Source organism: Colius striatus, chromosome 9, assembly GCF_028858725.1.
Source record: "Colius striatus isolate bColStr4 chromosome 9, bColStr4.1.hap1, whole genome shotgun sequence".
In the NCBI taxonomy this organism is placed as follows: Eukaryota; Metazoa; Chordata; class Aves; order Coliiformes; family Coliidae; genus Colius; species Colius striatus.
The window spans coordinates 34,069,739-34,089,201 of NC_084767.1; the positions used below are offsets into that span (position 1 = coordinate 34,069,739).

The following is a 19,463-nucleotide window of genomic DNA, read 5'->3' on the forward strand; positions in this document are numbered from 1 at the left end:
TTTCACAAAATGCTTCCCACACGTGTTTAAAGTGCAAACAACCTGAGTTTATTTAACAGTCAAAACTCAGCTGAATTAACTTAGTTAACTAACTTAATATTGTCTACGTTTCTTTGGTGGAAGGCAAAAAATGCCAGCCTTCTTAGGTGGAGGGGCGGTGCGTCTTTCTAAGGGGAAGAAGAAAGGATGTGTCAGAGCTTCTTCAAGAGTAATGCGCTTGGCTGGGTCGTACTCCAGCATCTTGCCAAGGAGGTCAAAGAGGTTCTGGTGGTCAGCGTCCTGGCAGGTCATGAATTCCTTCATCAAGAAAACAAAAAACGGGGGTTTTGGAATCTCATTAATTGCACTTCAAGCTCCCCTCCCCAAACCCCTTTCCCCTCTGTCCTCTTACCTTCAGTGGCTTACACTGGCTTAACATGTATCTAGCAGCTGGACTCCGTTGATCCCAATCCAGCCGGTCATGAGAGAAGTATCTGCGTTTCCTTAACCAAACAGACCACGGTTTGTTAACCAAAGATTTGGGCTTGTCCCTGCACTAGAACTTTTATCAGCATGTTTGTTCCCAGCTTGGGGACTGACTGGCCCTGTTGCACCTGCCTGACCAGCTTGGTCGATACAGCAAAAGGATAAATCTGAGCTTATTAGACTTCTAAAAAATTTCCTACGAAACCAGATCTGAAAATACATAAAACTATACCAGTCCAGGGAGAGAAAAACATCGTTACCTGCTTCTCTTGGCCATGTCATCTGGCAGGGGCCCCAGGACTCGCTCCATCATTGCCAGCTGCTCTTCGTCCCTCCTGGCCTAGAGGGAGAGCAAAAGAGACTTTTTTTTTTTTTCTGTGAGAGGAAGTTAACCACGGAGTAGCCTTACTTCAGCGTTGACTGTACGCTGCAGCCAAGAATCCACTTCAGATTCAAGAAAAAAAAAAAAAAGCTGTACTCATCTGTTTCCTGAAGAAAGTTGCCATGTACTGGAGGGGTTTTGCCCCTGCGGTTCTCTCCAATTTGGCATTAAAGAGAAACGCAGCTTCATTTCTTGCACAGACCACTCCCCTTAGTTCCCACCTCCCCCTAGCATGTCTCCACCCAGCTAAGAAGTATTACACACGCAGCATCACTGTGGGGGTTCGCTGTTACCTACATCAAACAGTGTGGATCCAGTGTAGTATTCCACGAGGACACATCCAATGCTCCAAACGTCACAGGGTTGTGACCACCCCAGTCCTGTGAAAAAGATGCAGCAGGTTCACGTTTATAGCACCCTGCAAACAGTTCAACAGCTCAAGCAAGATATGCAACACTGCTGTAGCCTAACAAACAGGCGTCTTCTGACCTAGGATGACTTCAGGAGCTCTGTAATATCTCGTGGACACCAGACTGCTGTGATACTCAGCGTCATATACCGCGTTGCCGAAGTCCACGACTTTGACGGCTGGATCTTTTATGGTGCGTTCATTGCATTTCTAAATTGAAACAGGGAGACGCAAGTGACCAAATAAACCCTGACAGTGGCCAAGGGAGAGGTGGGGAAGACGACGGCAACTCACCCATTTGTGGCTATACTTTTTAACATAGTCTGAGTTCACAAATACAATGTTTTCTGGTTTCAGATCTGTATGAGTCAACTTCTTCAGGTGCAAAACTGCCATGTAACAAACACAGTTAGCCAACTCTGTCAAGAGAATGTAACAAACAAAGCAAAAAAAAAAAAACAAACCACCCCACAAAAAACTTACAGTTCACAGATTCGCAGATCTGATATGCCATCTGTCTAATGTGGTCCAGCTCAAAGGGCAGAAAGCCATTCTGTTTAAGGAAGTCATAGGTGCTGAGCCCCAGCAGCTCAAAAACAATGCAGACGTGGTCACGGTACGTAAACCATTCTAACATCCGGACGCAGTGACTGCAAAAGCAGGGAAATACAGCAAGTTGCGTGACACTCAGATCCACACGTTGTACGTTGCAGAAAGTGACATCGCAGACACTTGAAAGCCAAAACAAAAGGACAGACGGCTTTGTACACTTACTATCTACCGTTGGGATCCACTGCCTTTAAATGCTGCAGCACCTGTACTTCTAAGTGAGCTGCCTCCGTGCACGTAGGGACATTTTTTATTATTTTCACAGCTACGTGCCTGTTGTGGCTGAAAAGACAGGTTTCAGCAGTGATCAGAACAATTAGCTTTAATGCAGAATATTCGGTAATTATCACCACATACATAGTTTGTAACAATGGCAACCTTATGGTGAAGAGGTGGGGAGTTTTTTTAAGTACACACTGACTTCACGTAACCAAGCTTCATCTATGCACAACCACAACTGAAATATAACCTTTACATTTTAAAAAACACAGTCAATGCCTTCTACATCAGTATTAAAGGCTAAAGGCCCCACTCACCTCTTCCTTTGTATTTACGACTGTAAACACTCTAGTTTTGTGCCAGTTTGCGCACAGCAAAAACGCCGTGAAACACAAAATGACAATTACATCATCACACGATGTCAGGGACCTTGCTCCTCATACAGCCCAGGGGATGGTGCCGGCCCCAGCACTGCCCAGGCTGGGGGATGCTTCACCCTTCTGTGTCCAGGCCCCCAGACCATGACCTCTCCCAGGCTGAGGCGTGCCGGCAGAAGACGCCCCGTCGCCCCATCCACCAGTCCTGCCCAACCCTTGCGTCTGGGAGCTGGTTTTAGCACGACATGGCAACAGACATCGGCGTCTGGGAACGGCTCGCGGCCTTACGCAGAGCAGCAGACGAGGACGTAACGGTAAAACCTGACACAACGGGGAGGCGCTTCACAAACCACACCGTGATGGCAACGGGAAGAGAAATTACATGCCTTCAGTGAAAGACTTACTCTTCATGATCGATGCATTCCACTACTTTTCCAAAGGCACCCGTACCCAAAGTCGCCACCACCTCATCTGTAGAGAAAAGAACTCTCAGGCACGGAAGCTGTGAACTTACTCAGCTATTATAAAACCAAGCAAACAAAAATAAACCCAAAAGCCTAAGTGCTATCACTGAAGCTACCCTAGGCTGTGCTGCTTTAAATTGTAAATCTGTTTTGAGAGATGTTATTGGACAACTCTCATGCAGGTGCATTGCCGGGGATCTCCTTCATTAACTTACTATTTTTGGGGGTGAAAAATGGCAGAAAGGAAAAAAAAAAAACAAAACTATTCAGGTCTACAGAAAAAGAGTAACAATCCCCACCTCCAAACAAAAATGTTAAGACAGAAAGGAAAGGCTTCCAAAGCACCCCTCACAGCTTACGCTAAAAGGACTTATTCTATCTGAAAAGTTAATAAATTTTAAAAAGTGTTCTATATATCTTGCACTTAGTCTGTCTCCACTCTGACAGATCAGGTGACCCTCCTCATCCTCTACGTTCTCGGATCCTCTCTCTCGAAGACTCTTCTGGAACCACAGACAATCAATAAACCCGAGTGAATTCAGGTCACGCTACAAAATTCATGCAGCAGGGAGATAGTCGGGTAGTCAGATACACGCCGGGACACAAACAGTCGGCAGCAGCAATTTCAAATGCCGTCCCCGGAAATTCACAGGGCACGTAGTTCTACAGATTTCTCAATGACTTAAAACACCTTCCTAAATAAATTTTCTAAAAAGTAAAAATCTGACATAATCTTCTTGCTCTTTCTGTGATGCTTAGTCAAAAAGCACGCTTAGAAGTTTGTGCTTGGATTTTTGAGTTGGGCTGAGATCGATCTTATCATAATAAAAATTCTGAAGGCATGAAAGCAACGTTGCATTTCACGTATTCCAGTTGATGGTTACTACTCATCAATCTGTTCAAACACATCTAATGAACAAATCAAGACTGTGTTCTGTGGTATTACACACGTACCTACAAACTACACGTTTTCGATGGAGGCAATAAAAGCGCAGCAAAAAACAATCTCCAAACATTAGCTAAAGGGATAAACAGTTATCAACGGAATTCCCCAAGTCCCCCCACTCCAGTACTACTGCTGCCCAGCCGAGAATCCATCTCTTTGAAAGAAAAGGATATCCTAACAATTTGTCACACCTCCTGTGGATGTGGAAGATGGGTACAGTAAGGAGTGTCGGCTCTCCTTTTGCGAGTAGCCTTCCCATCACTTCCCGATGCTTTGGCACTGCCATGCCCACCACACTCTTTCCGTTCTGTAGCACTGTGCAACTGGTCTCCTTCGCTTGCAGACTGGGTTTCTGAAGGGCTTCTGCAGAGGATCAAAGCAACGTAATAAGAATCATTCTAATAGCCCTATCAAGACAGATCTTTTTAGTGGTTTAAAGCTGTAAGACATCTTCCTTGAAAGATCTCCAACCCAAAAACTAATACGTTATCAGATGAGCAGATGAGAATAATAGAACCTTAAAACATCAGCTTGCTGATACTGCTGATGCCAGAAATTAAAAAGCCGTTACCTGCAGTGCTTCTTCCTTTTTTGTGCAGGAGTTAATGATGTCCTCTTTCTCTTAGAAGAGGCACCAGATCCTTTGGAACCACAACTTTCTCTTTTACCCTGCTTGGAACTAGGTTGCTTGGAAGGAAACATCTGTAACAAAGATACTTTGCTCTTTTAATTACATCCCACAGATGAAGAATTCATTTTCAAAATTAGCACTCTGATGAAGGCTGCATTTTTCTTCAAGCACCAGCAACCTACTTCTTAGAAGCAGTTTTTAAAAGATAGTAGTATGGCTGGGACACTAAACGTACCCAGCGGATGCTGTTTCTGCAAAGCTGCTCGGGCACCCGAAGGTGCCGAGAAGGCAGGCTGCCGTGGACTTTGGAAGTACGGCATACTACTATCGCCCAGCGTCCCTTCAGAACACTTCAGGAACCTGTCGGAAACTTTTACCTTGTTTCTTCCCACAGACGCCCGGAGAACTCCTGATGCCGAGTCAAAATGGCAACAAGGCTTCGGTTATGTCTCGCGGCTAACGCCTAATGCAGAGTGAAAACGACAAAACTTCGGCGCCAAGTTTTATCAGTCGCTACACGTGCCCGTTGCTTCCCTTTCCAATCGTAACCGGACTCTTGCTCCCAAGCCGCGTCTCCGGCCGCCGCGCCGGGGCTGGGGGCAGCCGTGACGCTCCACGGCGAGAGACGGCGGCGCAGGGCGGGCAGACGCCGTGCCCCCTCCCGCGGCAGGCTCCCCTCTCCGGGCCACGGCCACGGCCTCCCCGCTAAACACACCGAAGCCATTTTCTCCCCGCCCGGCACAAGCAGCGGGCAGATAACGTCGTGTCTTGCAGCGAGGCGGGGTCACCTAGGCGCCCCCGCCCCCGGCCGCCCTCCCACCGCGGCAGCAGCCAACCTCCCTCCCTCTCTCCGCGCCTGCCTCCCTCCGCCCCGCCCCGGCCCGCCTGCCCGGCCCCCGACGCCGTCCCTCGGCTCTGCCCCGCCGCCCGCGCTCCTCCCCTCGCCCCCACCTCCGCTCTGTCTGACGGCGACACACGGAATGAAGCAGCCGCCAGCCTGCAGCCCGCGGCCAGCGGCGTGGCGTTGCTAGGACGCGCCTGGCCTTGGGCTGCTGGGTCACAAACCCCGCACACGCGGCTTCGCGGGAGGAGGGCCCCCCCCCCACCCGCACCCCCATCGCGGGACGGGACCGGCTCCCCGACTCTCGCTGCCCGCCTCGTGGCCTTGAAGTAAAACAACCGTGCAAAACCTTCACCCGTTTTCCTGCCACCAACTTTAGAAGGCAAGGAAAGGAAAAAAACCACCCCAAATTAAAAAGTCCGTTGAAGAATGACTGCTAGAAGACAGTGCTTGTGTGTGTGTGTGACTCTGCAGTGCCACATCGCCATTTTTCACCCTTGAGGAAACAGCTTTGTTATTTGTCTGTCTCCCTCGACAAATTAAGAGGCTCTCAAGTCAGCTCTAAAGCAACAGCAGCTTAAAGGACCGCGTATAACTCGCAAAGGTATCTTTGTAGATCACTGGCATTGAAAACATTTCCAAGTACTTGAACGTTCTGTGCGTTGGGCTTCACGGTGTCTCACGGTATCCTTTTACTAGTTTTGAATCATGCTTTTGAGATCACGAAATACCTCCTGTAAAACAAACTACACGCAGCTCTTCCAGTAAGTGTACAGATCAGTCTTCCATACCCACAGAACGAAAAAAGACAAACAAACCTAACACAGCTTTCCACAATAACTAACCTTTGCTTCTGCTGCTCTTCACTACTGCTGCCAACATGGTAGTTTAAGTCACCAAGACCAACCCTCTCGCCACAGCATCACCTCTCTCAGAGGAGCTCTCAAGCCCCTCGGCCAACTATCAGCCGTCACCTCACGTGCAATCTGCCTTACGTGGAAAAAGAGCAGCTAAGGATAAAACGGTTCTGAAACACAACAGCCTTGTACACACCAGCTCTCTAAACAAATTAAACCAGTCCTGGAATAGTTTCCAGTCCAGTGCCACATGTCAGCATTGGAAATTATTGTCCCCTTTGCACTGCAGGAAAGTCTCCAGTATGTCCTTCTGCACGGCAGCAGTGTCAGCGTGGCAGTCAAACACTCAGTTGTATGCCTCTGTCTGCTTGCTATTGCCGCTGGTTACGTGGAAGAGACGGGAAGGTAACAGAGATGAAATAATTAAACCCTTTACCTGACTGACTGAAGTGTTACGACAAAACGTACTAAGTCTGGAGCAAGGCCTAAGAGTGTTAAGCAACGCTCCATACAGAACAGAGAAACTTTATCCCAGAGAGAGGGTACCGATTAACTCTGCTTCGGTAACCTGTACCTGGCATGCCTTTGCCTTTCCCTTGCACTTAAGTTCTTTATTTTAAGAGGCAATATCTCAAAATGGGAAATACTGGTCTGAAGCAGAGTGCGAGCCAGCTGGACCTGGACCTCCCAAGGACTACAAAGCATATATACGAGAGCGGAGTGTGCTATCGACCAAGTCCAAAGAGAGGGAAGAAGTTCATAATGGGAGGAACTGTGGGTAATCCTTCCTGTCCAAGGCCTCTCACGCATAGTCGGAACTCAAAATATACGTACTGTAGAGTCAGAGATGTGGAACGAGTTGATTTTTTCCTACTTTATGAACGCAAACTGATGCCAAAATGCACGTTGAAAGTTTACAACAAGGAAGAGTAGAACATTCCGCTTTTCCCAGTATGTCCAAGGTAGAGAACTTTTGATGTGTACAAATCATTTTCCCTTCCCTGCTTTAGTCAGTTTAGGTTACGCTTTCGGTTGTTACCGCATATCCTTGCGTGGCGAGTTCCATTCACGACGAAGCTGCTGCCATCTGTGAACAGTTTCCATTCAGGGTTTTCAGGAGGATCATCCTTCAGGTCCTCTCTGCTGGAATATGTATGTTCAATGGTTGCAACGCAGTCGTGTTCCAGTTGTTGCTCTTCCTGTGAGGTACTGGGAAACACTGCAGGATTTAGAAGGTTAGTCGTTTTCAACACTACATCATCCTGCGCAGTGAGAATTACCTGGTATTTCATCATTCGGCTCGGGGATAATCCATGTCCCCCCTTTTGCTCCAAGACTGTGGTTACCATATGTGGCCCATAGACTGAAACAGCCCTTCCCAAGGTCAGCTTTCTTGCTTCTTGGATCAGTATGACGGTTACACCTACTGCTCGCAGGCAAGAAGGCCATCCCCTGCTCACCGAGTCCTGTTGTTTGCAAAAATATCCCACCGGTCTCTTCCAGCTTCCTAGTTTCATGATACGGTGAATGAGACTTACAGCAGTTCCGCTTGCAAAGTAAACTGTAAAAAGCCTCCAAAGTGAAAAGGCCAGGGCTTGCGTGCTGACTTGGTGTGACACTGTGGTTCCTACCCTCTGCTCCACGTAAACCCCACGCGTATGTGGTTTGTCCATCTCCTCGGGGACTTTGTCACCTCTCTGCGATGCTTCCAGCAGAGAGCTGTCCTCTCTTCCACGGGCTGGGGAAGGCAACTGCCGCGCTCCTGGGCACTCCGTGTCCTGAGAAGCTGCTGTGGCGGCAGTGCCGGAAAAGCGCGAGGGGGGCGGGGAAAGGCAGGTAGGAGGAGCTCTGGCAGCCACGGCCCTGCCTTCTCCTGGAGTTACGGGCTGCCGCACTACACACCGGGGCGGGTCTTCACCCTTGTCCCGAGGTGCTAGGCCGTGCTTGGGGCAGCGGCCGCCAGGCACCACGGCTCAGAGGTAAGGCAGGCTACGCTCTGTTTTATGCTGGCACTTGCCACGTTTTAAAGCAAACAGCTTGTCTGGGCCCCGAAACTCTGAATTTGTAACAAATTCTCACAACAGCTCATCACTGAAGAAAGGTTGGGTGAAAGCGGGGAGGGGAGACTGGCGTAAGCATTAACTGAAATAGCGGCAGCAGAATATTCAAAGCATAAACAAGGTGGGGTCAGGCTGGGGGCCCTTCCCTGCTACGCTCGGCTGCCCGACTTTTTAATTTCTTTTTCTCAACAAATAAAGGGCACCTTTCTGTACGCTTCACGTGAAGGGCTGTCTCTGTTCCCTTCCCCAAAAGGGACACTGAAGGGGGAAAAAAACCCAAATCTGTCCTAGGTCTTTTTGCTCCTCTCAGGATGGTTAAATAAAACATAATTAAGAGAAGAATTCCTGGCTGTTAGGAGGCCTGTTTCACAAAATGCTTCCCACACGTGTTTAAAGTGCAAACAACCTGAGTTTATTTAACAGTCAAAACTCAGCCTGAATTAACTTAGTTAACTAACTTAATATTGTCTACGTTTCTTTGGTGGAAGGCAAAAAATGCCAGCCTTCTTAGGTGGAGGGGCGGTGCGTCTTTCTAAGGGGAAGAAGAAAGGATGTGTCAGAGCTTCTTCAAGAGTAATGCGCTTGGCTGGGTCGTACTCCAGCATCTTGCCAAGGAGGTCAAAGAGGTTCTGGTGGTCAGCGTCCTGGCAGGTCATGAATTCCTTCATCAAGAAAACAAAAAACGGGGGTTTTGGAATCTCATTAATTGCACTTCAAGCTCCCCTCCCCAAACCCCTTTCCCCTCTGTCCTCTTACCTTCAGTGGCTTACACTGGCTTAACATGTATCTAGCAGCTGGACTCCGTTGATCCCAATCCAGCCGGTCATGAGAGAAGTATCTGCGTTTCCTTAACCAAACAGACCACGGTTTGTTAACCAAAGATTTGGGCTTGTCCCTGCACTAGAACTTTATCAGCATGTTTGTTCCCAGCTTGGGGACTGACTGGCCCTGTTGCACCTGCCTGACCAGCTTGGTCGATACAGCAAAAGGATAAATCTGAGCTTATTAGACTTCTAAAAAATTTCCTACGAAACCAGATCTGAAAATACATAAAACTATACCAGTCCAGGGAGAGAAAAACATCGTTACCTGCTTCTCTTGGCCATGTCATCTGGCAGGGGCCCCAGGACTCGCTCCATCATTGCCAGCTGCTCTTCGTCCCTCCTGGCCTAGAGGGAGAGCAAAAGAGACTTTTTTTTTTTTTCTGTGAGAGGAAGTTAACCACGGAGTAGCCTTACTTCAGCGTTGACTGTACGCTGCAGCCAAGAATCCACTTCAGATTCAAGAAAAAAAAAAAAAAGCTGTACTCATCTGTTTCCTGAAGAAAGTTGCCATGTACTGGAGGGGTTTTGCCCCTGCGGTTCTCTCCAATTTGGCATTAAAGAGAAACGCAGCTTCATTTCTTGCACAGACCACTCCCCTTAGTTCCCACCTCCCCCTAGCATGTCTCCACCCAGCTAAGAAGTATTACACACGCAGCATCACTGTGGGGGTTCGCTGTTACCTACATCAAACAGTGTGGATCCAGTGTAGTATTCCACGAGGACACATCCAATGCTCCAAACGTCACAGGGTTGTGACCACCCCAGTCCTGTGAAAAAGATGCAGCAGGTTCACGTTTATAGCACCCTGCAAACAGTTCAACAGCTCAAGCAAGATATGCAACACTGCTGTAGCCTAACAAACAGGCGTCTTCTGACCTAGGATGACTTCAGGAGCTCTGTAATATCTCGTGGACACCAGACTGCTGTGATACTCAGCGTCATATACCGCGTTGCCGAAGTCCACGACTTTGACGGCTGGATCTTTTATGGTGCGTTCATTGCATTTCTAAATTGAAACAGGGAGACGCAAGTGACCAAATAAACCCTGACAGTGGCCAAGGGAGAGGTGGGGAAGACGACGGCAACTCACCCATTTGTGGCTATACTTTTTAACATAGTCTGAGTTCACAAATACAATGTTTTCTGGTTTCAGATCTGTATGAGTCAACTTCTTCAGGTGCAAAACTGCCATGTAACAAACACAGTTAGCCAACTCTGTCAAGAGAATGTAACAAACAAAGCAAAAAAAAAAAAACAAACCACCCCACAAAAAACTTACAGTTCACAGATTCGCAGATCTGATATGCCATCTGTCTAATGTGGTCCAGCTCAAAGGGCAGAAAGCCATTCTGTTTAAGGAAGTCATAGGTGCTGAGCCCCAGCAGCTCAAAAACAATGCAGACGTGGTCACGGTACGTAAACCATTCTAACATCCGGACGCAGTGACTGCAAAAGCAGGGAAATACAGCAAGTTGCGTGACACTCAGATCCACACGTTGTACGTTGCAGAAAGTGACATCGCAGACACTTGAAAGCCAAAACAAAAGGACAGACGGCTTTGTACACTTACTATCTACCGTTGGGATCCACTGCCTTTAAATGCTGCAGCACCTGTACTTCTAAGTGAGCTGCCTCCGTGCACGTAGGGACATTTTTTATTATTTTCACAGCTACGTGCCTGTTGTGGCTGAAAAGACAGGTTTCAGCAGTGATCAGAACAATTAGCTTTAATGCAGAATATTCGGTAATTATCACCACATACATAGTTTGTAACAATGGCAACCTTATGGTGAAGAGGTGGGGAGTTTTTTTAAGTACACACTGACTTCACGTAACCAAGCTTCATCTATGCACAACCACAACTGAAATATAACCTTTACATTTTAAAAAACACAGTCAATGCCTTCTACATCAGTATTAAAGGCTAAAGGCCCCACTCACCTCTTCCTTTGTATTTACGACTGTAAACACTCTAGTTTTGTGCCAGTTTGCGCACAGCAAAAACGCCGTGAAACACAAAATGACAATTACATCATCACACGATGTCAGGGACCTTGCTCCTCATACAGCCCAGGGGATGGTGCCGGCCCCAGCACTGCCCAGGCTGGGGGATGCTTCACCCTTCTGTGTCCAGGCCCCCAGACCATGACCTCTCCCAGGCTGAGGCGTGCCGGCAGAAGACGCCCCGTCGCCCCATCCACCAGTCCTGCCCAACCCTTGCGTCTGGGAGCTGGTTTTAGCACGACATGGCAACAGACATCGGCGTCTGGGAACGGCTCGCGGCCTTACGCAGAGCAGCAGACGAGGACATAACGGTAAAACCTGACACAACGGGGAGGCGCTTCACAAACCACACCGTGATGGCAACGGGAAGAGAAATTACATGCCTTCAGTGAAAGACTTACTCTTCATGATCGATGCATTCCACTACTTTTCCAAAGGCACCCGTACCCAAAGTCGCCACCACCTCATCTGTAGAGAAAAGAACTCTCAGGCACGGAAGCTGTGAACTTACTCAGCTATTATAAAACCAAGCAAACAAAAATAAACCCAAAAGCCTAAGTGCTATCACTGAAGCTACCCTAGGCTGTGCTGCTTTAAATTGTAAATCTGTTTTGAGAGATGTTATTGGACAACTCTCATGCAGGTGCATTGCCGGGGATCTCCTTCATTAACTTACTATTTTTGGGGGTGAAAAATGGCAGAAAGGAAAAAAAAAAAACAAAACTATTCAGGTCTACAGAAAAAGAGTAACAATCCCCACCTCCAAACAAAAATGTTAAGACAGAAAGGAAAGGCTTCCAAAGCACCCCTCACAGCTTACGCTAAAAGGACTTATTCTATCTGAAAAGTTAATAAATTTTAAAAAGTGTTCTATACATCTTGCACTTAGTCTGTCTCCACTCTGACAGATCAGGTGACCCTCCTCATCCTCTACGTTCTCGGATCCTCTCTCTCGAAGACTCTTCTGGAACCACAGACAATCAATAAACCCGAGTGAATTCAGGTCACGCTACAAAATTCATGCAGCAGGGAGATAGTCGGGTAGTCAGATACACGCCGGGACACAAACAGTCGGCAGCAGCAATTTCAAATGCCGTCCCCGGAAATTCACAGGGCACGTAGTTCTACAGATTTCTCAATGACTTAAAACACCTTCCTAAATAAATTTTCTAAAAAGTAAAAATCTGACATAATCTTCTTGCTCTTTCTGTGATGCTTAGTCAAAAAGCACGCTTAGAAGTTTGTGCTTGGATTTTTGAGTTGGGCTGAGATCGATCTTATCATAATAAAAATTCTGAAGGCATGAAAGCAACGTTGCATTTCACGTATTCCAGTTGATGGTTACTACTCATCAATCTGTTCAAACACATCTAATGAACAAATCAAGACTGTGTTCTGTGGTATTACACACGTACCTACAAACTACACGTTTTCGATGGAGGCAATAAAAGCGCAGCAAAAAACAATCTCCAAACATTAGCTAAAGGGATAAACAGTTATCAACGGAATTCCCCAAGTCCCCCCACTCCAGTACTACTGCTGCCCAGCCGAGAATCCATCTCTTTGAAAGAAAAGGATATCCTAACAATTTGTCACACCTCCTGTGGATGTGGAAGATGGGTACAGTAAGGAGTGTCGGCTCTCCTTTTGCGAGTAGCCTTCCCATCACTTCCCGATGCTTTGGCACTGCCATGCCCACCACACTCTTTCCGTTCTGTAGCACTGTGCAACTGGTCTCCTTCGCTTGCAGACTGGGTTTCTGAAGGGCTTCTGCAGAGGATCAAAGCAACGTAATAAGAATCATTCTAATAGCCCTATCAAGACAGATCTTTTTAGTGGTTTAAAGCTGTAAGACATCTTCCTTGAAAGATCTCCAACCCAAAAACTAATACGTTATCAGATGAGCAGATGAGAATAATAGAACCTTAAAACATCAGCTTGCTGATACTGCTGATGCCAGAAATTAAAAAGCCGTTACCTGCAGTGCTTCTTCCTTTTTTGTGCAGGAGTTAATGATGTCCTCTTTCTCTTAGAAGAGGCACCAGATCCTTTGGAACCACAACTTTCTCTTTTACCCTGCTTGGAACTAGGTTGCTTGGAAGGAAACATCTGTAACAAAGATACTTTGCTCTTTTAATTACATCCCACAGATGAAGAATTCATTTTCAAAATTAGCACTCTGATGAAGGCTGCATTTTTCTTCAAGCACCAGCAACCTACTTCTTAGAAGCAGTTTTTAAAAGATAGTAGTATGGCTGGGACACTAAACGTACCCAGCGGATGCTGTTTCTGCAAAGCTGCTCGGGCACCCGAAGGTGCCGAGAAGGCAGGCTGCCGTGGACTTTGGAAGTACGGCATACTACTATCGCCCAGCGTCCCTTCAGAACACTTCAGGAACCTGTCGGAAACTTTTACCTTGTTTCTTCCCACAGACGCCCGGAGAACTCCTGATGCCGAGTCAAAATGGCAACAAGGCTTCGGTTATGTCTCGCGGCTAACGCCTAATGCAGAGTGAAAACGACAAAACTTCGGCGCCAAGTTTTATCAGTCGCTACACGTGCCCGTTGCTTCCCTTTCCAATCGTAACCGGACTCTTGCTCCCAAGCCGCGTCTCCGGCCGCCGCGCCGGGGCTGGGGGCAGCCGTGACGCTCCACGGCGAGAGACGGCGGCGCAGGGCGGGCAGACGCCGTGCCCCCTCCCGCGGCAGGCTCCCCTCTCCGGGCCACGGCCACGGCCTCCCCGCTAAACACACCGAAGCCATTTTCTCCCCGCCCGGCACAAGCAGCGGGCAGATAACGTCGTGTCTTGCAGCGAGGCGGGGTCACCTAGGCGCCCCCGCCCCCGGCCGCCCTCCCACCGCGGCAGCAGCCAACCTCCCTCCCTCTCTCCGCGCCTGCCTCCCTCCGCCCCGCCCCGGCCCGCCTGCCCGGCCCCCGACGCCGTCCCTCGGCTCTGCCCCGCCGCCCGCGCTCCTCCCCTCGCCCCCACCTCCGCTCTGTCTGACGGCGACACACGGAATGAAGCAGCCGCCAGCCTGCAGCCCGCGGCCAGCGGCGTGGCGTTGCTAGGACGCGCCTGGCCTTGGGCTGCTGGGTCACAAACCCCGCACACGCGGCTTCGCGGGAGGAGGGCCCCCCCCCACCCGCACCCCCATCGCGGGACGGGACCGGCTCCCCGACTCTCGCTGCCCGCCTCGTGGCCTTGAAGTAAAACAACCGTGCAAAACCTTCACCCGTTTTCCTGCCACCAACTTTAGAAGGCAAGGAAAGGAAAAAAACCACCCCAAATTAAAAAGTCCGTTGAAGAATGACTGCTAGAAGACAGTGCTTGTGTGTGTGTGTGACTCTGCAGTGCCACATCGCCATTTTTCACCCTTGAGGAAACAGCTTTGTTATTTGTCTGTCTCCCTCGACAAATTAAGAGGCTCTCAAGTCAGCTCTAAAGCAACAGCAGCTTAAAGGACCGCGTATAACTCGCAAAGGTATCTTTGTAGATCACTGGCATTGAAAACATTTCCAAGTACTTGAACGTTCTGTGCGTTGGGCTTCACGGTGTCTCACGGTATCCTTTTACTAGTTTTGAATCATGCTTTTGAGATCACGAAATACCTCCTGTAAAACAAACTACACGCAGCTCTTCCAGTAAGTGTACAGATCAGTCTTCCATACCCACAGAACGAAAAAAGACAAACAAACCTAACACAGCTTTCCACAATAACTAACCTTTGCTTCTGCTGCTCTTCACTACTGCTGCCAACATGGTAGTTTAAGTCACCAAGACCAACCCTCTCGCCACAGCATCACCTCTCTCAGAGGAGCTCTCAAGCCCCTCGGCCAACTATCAGCCGTCACCTCACGTGCAATCTGCCTTACGTGGAAAAAGAGCAGCTAAGGATAAAACGGTTCTGAAACACAACAGCCTTGTACACACCAGCTCTCTAAACAAATTAAACCAGTCCTGGAATAGTTTCCAGTCCAGTGCCACATGTCAGCATTGGAAATTATTGTCCCCTTTGCACTGCAGGAAAGTCTCCAGTATGTCCTTCTGCACGGCAGCAGTGTCAGCGTGGCAGTCAAACACTCAGTTGTATGCCTCTGTCTGCTTGCTATTGCCGCTGGTTACGTGGAAGAGACGGGAAGGTAACAGAGATGAAATAATTAAACCCTTTACCTGACTGACTGAAGTGTTACGACAAAACGTACTAAGTCTGGAGCAAGGCCTAAGAGTGTTAAGCAACGCTCCATACAGAACAGAGAAACTTTATCCCAGAGAGAGGGTACCGATTAACTCTGCTTCGGTAACCTGTACCTGGCATGCCTTTGCCTTTCCCTTGCACTTAAGTTCTTTATTTTAAGAGGCAATATCTCAAAATGGGAAATACTGGTCTGAAGCAGAGTGCGAGCCAGCTGGACCTGGACCTCCCAAGGACTACAAAGCATATATACGAGAGCGGAGTGTGCTATCGACCAAGTCCAAAGAGAGGGAAGAAGTTCATAATGGGAGGAACTGTGGGTAATCCTTCCTGTCCAAGGCCTCTCACGCATAGTCGGAACTCAAAATATACGTACTGTAGAGTCAGAGATGTGGAACGAGTTGATTTTTTCCTACTTTATGAACGCAAACTGATGCCAAAATGCACGTTGAAAGTTTACAACAAGGAAGAGTAGAACATTCCGCTTTTCCCAGTATGTCCAAGGTAGAGAACTTTTGATGTGTACAAATCATTTTCCCTTCCCTGCTTTAGTCAGTTTAGGTTACGCTTTCGGTTGTTACCGCATATCCTTGCGTGGCGAGTTCCATTCACGACGAAGCTGCTGCCATCTGTGAACAGTTTCCATTCAGGGTTTTCAGGAGGATCATCCTTCAGGTCCTCTCTGCTGGAATATGTATGTTCAATGGTTGCAACGCAGTCGTGTTCCAGTTGTTGCTCTTCCTGTGAGGTACTGGGAAACACTGCAGGATTTAGAAGGTTAGTCGTTTTCAACACTACATCATCCTGCGCAGTGAGAATTACCTGGTATTTCATCATTCGGCTCGGGGATAATCCATGTCCCCCCTTTTGCTCCAAGACTGTGGTTACCATATGTGGCCCATAGACTGAAACAGCCCTTCCCAAGGTCAGCTTTCTTGCTTCTTGGATCAGTATGACGGTTACACCTACTGCTCGCAGGCAAGAAGGCCATCCCCTGCTCACCGAGTCCTGTTGTTTGCAAAAATATCCCACCGGTCTCTTCCAGCTTCCTAGTTTCATGATACGGTGAATGAGACTTACAGCAGTTCCGCTTGCAAAGTAAACTGTAAAAAGCCTCCAAAGTGAAAAGGCCAGGGCTTGCGTGCTGACTTGGTGTGACACTGTGGTTCCTACCCTCTGCTCCACGTAAACCCCACGCGTATGTGGTTTGTCCATCTCCTCGGGGACTTTGTCACCTCTCTGCGATGCTTCCAGCAGAGAGCTGTCCTCTCTTCCACGGGCTGGGGAAGGCAACTGCCGCGCTCCTGGGCACTCCGTGTCCTGAGAAGCTGCTGTGGCGGCAGTGCCGGAAAAGCGCGAGGGGGGCGGGGAAAGGCAGGTAGGAGGAGCTCTGGCAGCCACGGCCCTGCCTTCTCCTGGAGTTACGGGCTGCCGCACTACACACCGGGGCGGGTCTTCACCCTTGTCCCGAGGTGCTAGGCCGTGCTTGGGGCAGCGGCCGCCAGGCACCACGGCTCAGAGGTAAGGCAGGCTACGCTCTGTTTTATGCTGGCACTTGCCACGTTTTAAAGCAAACAGCTTGTCTGGGCCCCGAAACTCTGAATTTGTAACAAATTCTCACAACAGCTCATCACTGAAGAAAGGTTGGGTGAAAGCGGGGAGGGGAGACTGGCGTAAGCATTAACTGAAATAGCGGCAGCAGAATATTCAAAGCATAAACAAGGTGGGGTCAGGCTGGGGGCCCTTCCCTGCTACGCTCGGCTGCCCGACTTTTTAATTTCTTTTTCTCAACAAATAAAGGGCACCTTTCTGTACGCTTCACGTGAAGGGCTGTCTCTGTTCCCTTCCCCAAAAGGGACACTGAAGGGGGAAAAAAACCCAAATCTGTCCTAGGTCTTTTTGCTCCTCTCAGGATGGTTAAATAAAACATAATTAAGAGAAGAATTCCTGGCTGTTAGGAGGCCTGTTTCACAAAATGCTTCCCACACGTGTTTAAAGTGCAAACAACCTGAGTTTATTTAACAGTCAAAACTCAGCCTGAATTAACTTAGTTAACTAACTTAATATTGTCTACGTTTCTTTGGTGGAAGGCAAAAAATGCCAGCCTTCTTAGGTGGAGGGGCGGTGCGTCTTTCTAAGGGGAAGAAGAAAGGATGTGTCAGAGCTTCTTCAAGAGTAATGCGCTTGGCTGGGTCGTACTCCAGCATCTTGCCAAGGAGGTCAAAGAGGTTCTGGTGGTCAGCGTCCTGGCAGGTCATGAATTCCTTCATCAAGAAAACAAAAAACGGGGGTTTTGGAATCTCATTAATTGCACTTCAAGCTCCCCTCCCCAAACCCCTTTTCCCCTCTGTCCTCTTACCTTCAGTGGCTTACACTGGCTTAACATGTATCTAGCAGCTGGACTCCGTTGATCCCAATCCAGCCGGTCATGAGAGAAGTATCTGCGTTTCCTTAACCAAACAGACCACGGTTTGTTAACCAAAGATTTGGGCTTGTCCCTGCACTAGAACTTTATCAGCATGTTTGTTCCCAGCTTGGGGACTGACTGGCCCTGTTGCACCTGCCTGACCAGCTTGGTCGATACAGCAAAAGGATAAATCTGAGCTTATTAGACTTCTAAAAAATTTCCTACGAAACCAGATCTGAAAATACATAAACCTATACCAGTCCAGGGAGAGAAAAACATCGTTACCTGCTTCTCTTGGCCATGTCATCTGGCAGGGGCCCCAGGACTCGCTCCATCATTGCCAGCTGCTCTTCGTCCCTCCTGGCCTAGAGGGAGAGCAAAAGAGACTTTTTTTTTTTTTCTGTGAGAGGAAGTTAACCACGGAGTAGCCTTACTTCAGCGTTGACTGTACGCTGCAGCCAAGAATCCACTTCAGATTCAAGAAAAAAAAAAAAAAGCTGTACTCATCTGTTTCCTGAAGAAAGTTGCCATGTACTGGAGGGGTTTTGCCCCTGCGGTTCTCTCCAATTTGGCATTAAAGAGAAACGCAGCTTCATTTTCTTGCACAGACCACTCCCCTTAGTTCCCACCTCCCCCTAGCATGTCTCCACCCAGCTAAGAAGTATTACACACGCAGCATCACTGTGGGGGTTCGCTGTTACCTACATCAAACAGTGTGGATCCAGTGTAGTATTCCACGAGGACACATCCAATGCTCCAAACGTCACAGGGTTGTGACCACCCCAGTCCTGTGAAAAAGATGCAGCAGGTTCACGTTTATAGCACCCTGCAAACAGTTCAACAGCTCAAGCAAGATATGCAACACTGCTGTAGCCTAACAAACAGGCGTCTTCTGACCTAGGATGACTTCAGGAGCTCTGTAATATCTCGTGGACACCAGACTGCTGTGATACTCAGCGTCATATACCGCGTTGCCGAAGTCCACGACTTTGACGGCTGGATCTTTTATGGTGCGTTCATTGCATTTCTAAATTGAAACAGGGAGACGCAAGTGACCAAATAAACCCTGACAGTGGCCAAGGGAGAGGTGGGGAAGACGACGGCAACTCACCCATTTGTGGCTATACTTTTTAACATAGTCTGAGTTCACAAATACAATGTTTTCTGGTTTCAGATCTGTATGAGTCAACTTCTTCAGGTGCAAAACTGCCATGTAACAAACACAGTTAGCCAACTCTGTCAAGAGAATGTAACAAACAAAGCAAAAAAAAAAAAACAAACCACCCCACAAAAAACTTACAGTTCACAGATTCGCAGATCTGATATGCCATCTGTCTAATGTGGTCCAGCTCAAAGGGCAGAAAGCCATTCTGTTTAAGGAAGTCATAGGTGCTGAGCCCCAGCAGCTCAAAAACAATGCTGACGTGGTCACGGTACGTAAACCATTCTAACATCCGGACGCAGTGACTGCAAAAGCAGGGAAATACAGCAAGTTGCGTGACACTCAGATCCACACGTTGTTACGTTGCAGAAAGTGACATCGCAGACACTTGAAAGCCAAAACAAAAGGACAGACGGCTTTGTACACTTACTATCTACCGTTGGGATCCACTGCCTTTAAATGCTGCAGCACCTGTACTTCTAAGTGAGCTGCCTCCGTGCACGTAGGGACATTTTTTATTATTTTCACAGCTACGTGCCTGTTGTGGCTGAAAAGACAGGTTTCAGCAGTGATCAGAACAATTAGCTTTAATGCAGAATATTCGGTAATTATA

General features: G+C 48.2%; 3 protein-coding genes across 5 annotated transcripts; all 3 read right to left on the minus strand.

Moving 5' to 3' along the window:
- Window positions 1–25: 25 nt before the first annotated feature.
- Window positions 26–4,123, minus strand: LOC133626045 (dual specificity protein kinase CLK1-like). Of its 2 annotated transcripts, XM_062002190.1 has the most exons (10): window positions 4,063–4,123; window positions 2,866–2,932; window positions 2,031–2,147; window positions 1,740–1,906; window positions 1,551–1,645; window positions 1,337–1,466; window positions 1,145–1,227; window positions 726–805; window positions 392–482; window positions 26–297 (listed from the first exon to the last, which is right to left on the minus strand). In XM_062002190.1, exons 4-10 carry the CDS (start codon window positions 1,891–1,893, stop codon window positions 94–96), a joined length of 837 nt encoding a protein of 278 aa, XP_061858174.1. In that variant the 5' UTR covers window positions 1,894–1,906; window positions 2,031–2,147; window positions 2,866–2,932; window positions 4,063–4,123; the 3' UTR covers window positions 26–93. The 2 variants fall into 2 exon arrangements, with proteins under 2 accessions (XP_061858174.1, XP_061858173.1); XM_062002189.1 differs by lacking the exons at window positions 2,866–2,932; window positions 4,063–4,123 and having other exon boundaries at window positions 2,031–2,759.
- A 4,576-nt stretch (window positions 4,124–8,699) lies between these two features.
- On the minus strand, window positions 8,700–13,818 carry LOC133626038 (dual specificity protein kinase CLK1-like). Of its 2 annotated transcripts, XM_062002159.1 has the most exons (13): window positions 13,504–13,818; window positions 13,067–13,197; window positions 12,687–12,858; window positions 11,965–12,052; window positions 11,490–11,556; window positions 10,655–10,771; window positions 10,364–10,530; window positions 10,175–10,269; window positions 9,961–10,090; window positions 9,769–9,851; window positions 9,350–9,429; window positions 9,017–9,107; window positions 8,700–8,922 (listed from the first exon to the last, which is right to left on the minus strand). In XM_062002159.1, the coding sequence occupies exons 2-13, from the start codon at window positions 13,195–13,197 to the stop codon at window positions 8,719–8,721; spliced, it is 1,425 nt and encodes a 474-aa protein (XP_061858143.1). In that variant the 5' UTR covers window positions 13,504–13,818; the 3' UTR covers window positions 8,700–8,718. The 2 variants fall into 2 exon arrangements, with proteins under 2 accessions (XP_061858143.1, XP_061858144.1); XM_062002160.1 differs by lacking the exons at window positions 11,965–12,052; window positions 13,067–13,197; window positions 13,504–13,818 and having other exon boundaries at window positions 12,687–12,747.
- A 3,504-nt stretch (window positions 13,819–17,322) lies between these two features.
- Window positions 17,323–19,430, minus strand: LOC133626057 (dual specificity protein kinase CLK1-like). Its single transcript, XM_062002401.1, has 8 exons — window positions 19,281–19,430; window positions 18,989–19,155; window positions 18,800–18,894; window positions 18,586–18,715; window positions 18,394–18,476; window positions 17,974–18,053; window positions 17,641–17,731; window positions 17,323–17,545 (listed from the first exon to the last, which is right to left on the minus strand). The coding sequence occupies exons 2-8, from the start codon at window positions 19,140–19,142 to the stop codon at window positions 17,342–17,344; spliced, it is 837 nt and encodes a 278-aa protein (XP_061858385.1). The 5' UTR covers window positions 19,143–19,155; window positions 19,281–19,430; the 3' UTR covers window positions 17,323–17,341.
- Window positions 19,431–19,463: the final 33 nt, after the last annotated feature.

Bases quoted from the DNA above. Each gene is read 5' to 3' on its own strand.
- LOC133626045 (XM_062002189.1), bottom strand. From the start codon at position 2,224: ATGTATGTGGTGATAATTACCGAATATTCTGCATTAAAGCTAATTGTT. The intron at 1,646-1,739 runs GTAAGTTTTTTG...GTTACATGGCAG, and splicing joins GATCTGCGAATCTGTGAACT to TTTTGCACCTGAAGAAGTTG. The intron at 806-1,144 runs GTAGGTAACAGC...CTCTCCCTCTAG, and splicing joins CTGGATCCACACTGTTTGAT to GCCAGGAGGGACGAAGAGCA.
- LOC133626057 (XM_062002401.1), bottom strand. From the start codon at position 19,142: ATGTTAGAATGGTTTACGTACCGTGACCACGTCAGCATTGTTTTTGAG. The intron at 18,716-18,799 runs GTGAGTTGCCGT...GTTTCAATTTAG, and splicing joins AAAAGTATAGCCACAAATGG to AAATGCAATGAACGCACCAT. The intron at 18,477-18,585 runs GTCAGAAGACGC...TCTTTTTCACAG, and splicing joins AGCTCCTGAAGTCATCCTAG to GACTGGGGTGGTCACAACCC.
- LOC133626038 (XM_062002159.1), bottom strand. From the start codon at position 13,197: ATGTTTCCTTCCAAGCAACCTAGTTCCAAGCAGGGTAAAAGAGAAAGT. The intron at 12,859-13,066 runs GTAACGGCTTTT...GATCCTCTGCAG, and splicing joins AAAAGGAAGAAGCACTGCAG to AAGCCCTTCAGAAACCCAGT. The intron at 10,091-10,174 runs GTGAGTTGCCGT...GTTTCAATTTAG, and splicing joins AAAAGTATAGCCACAAATGG to AAATGCAATGAACGCACCAT.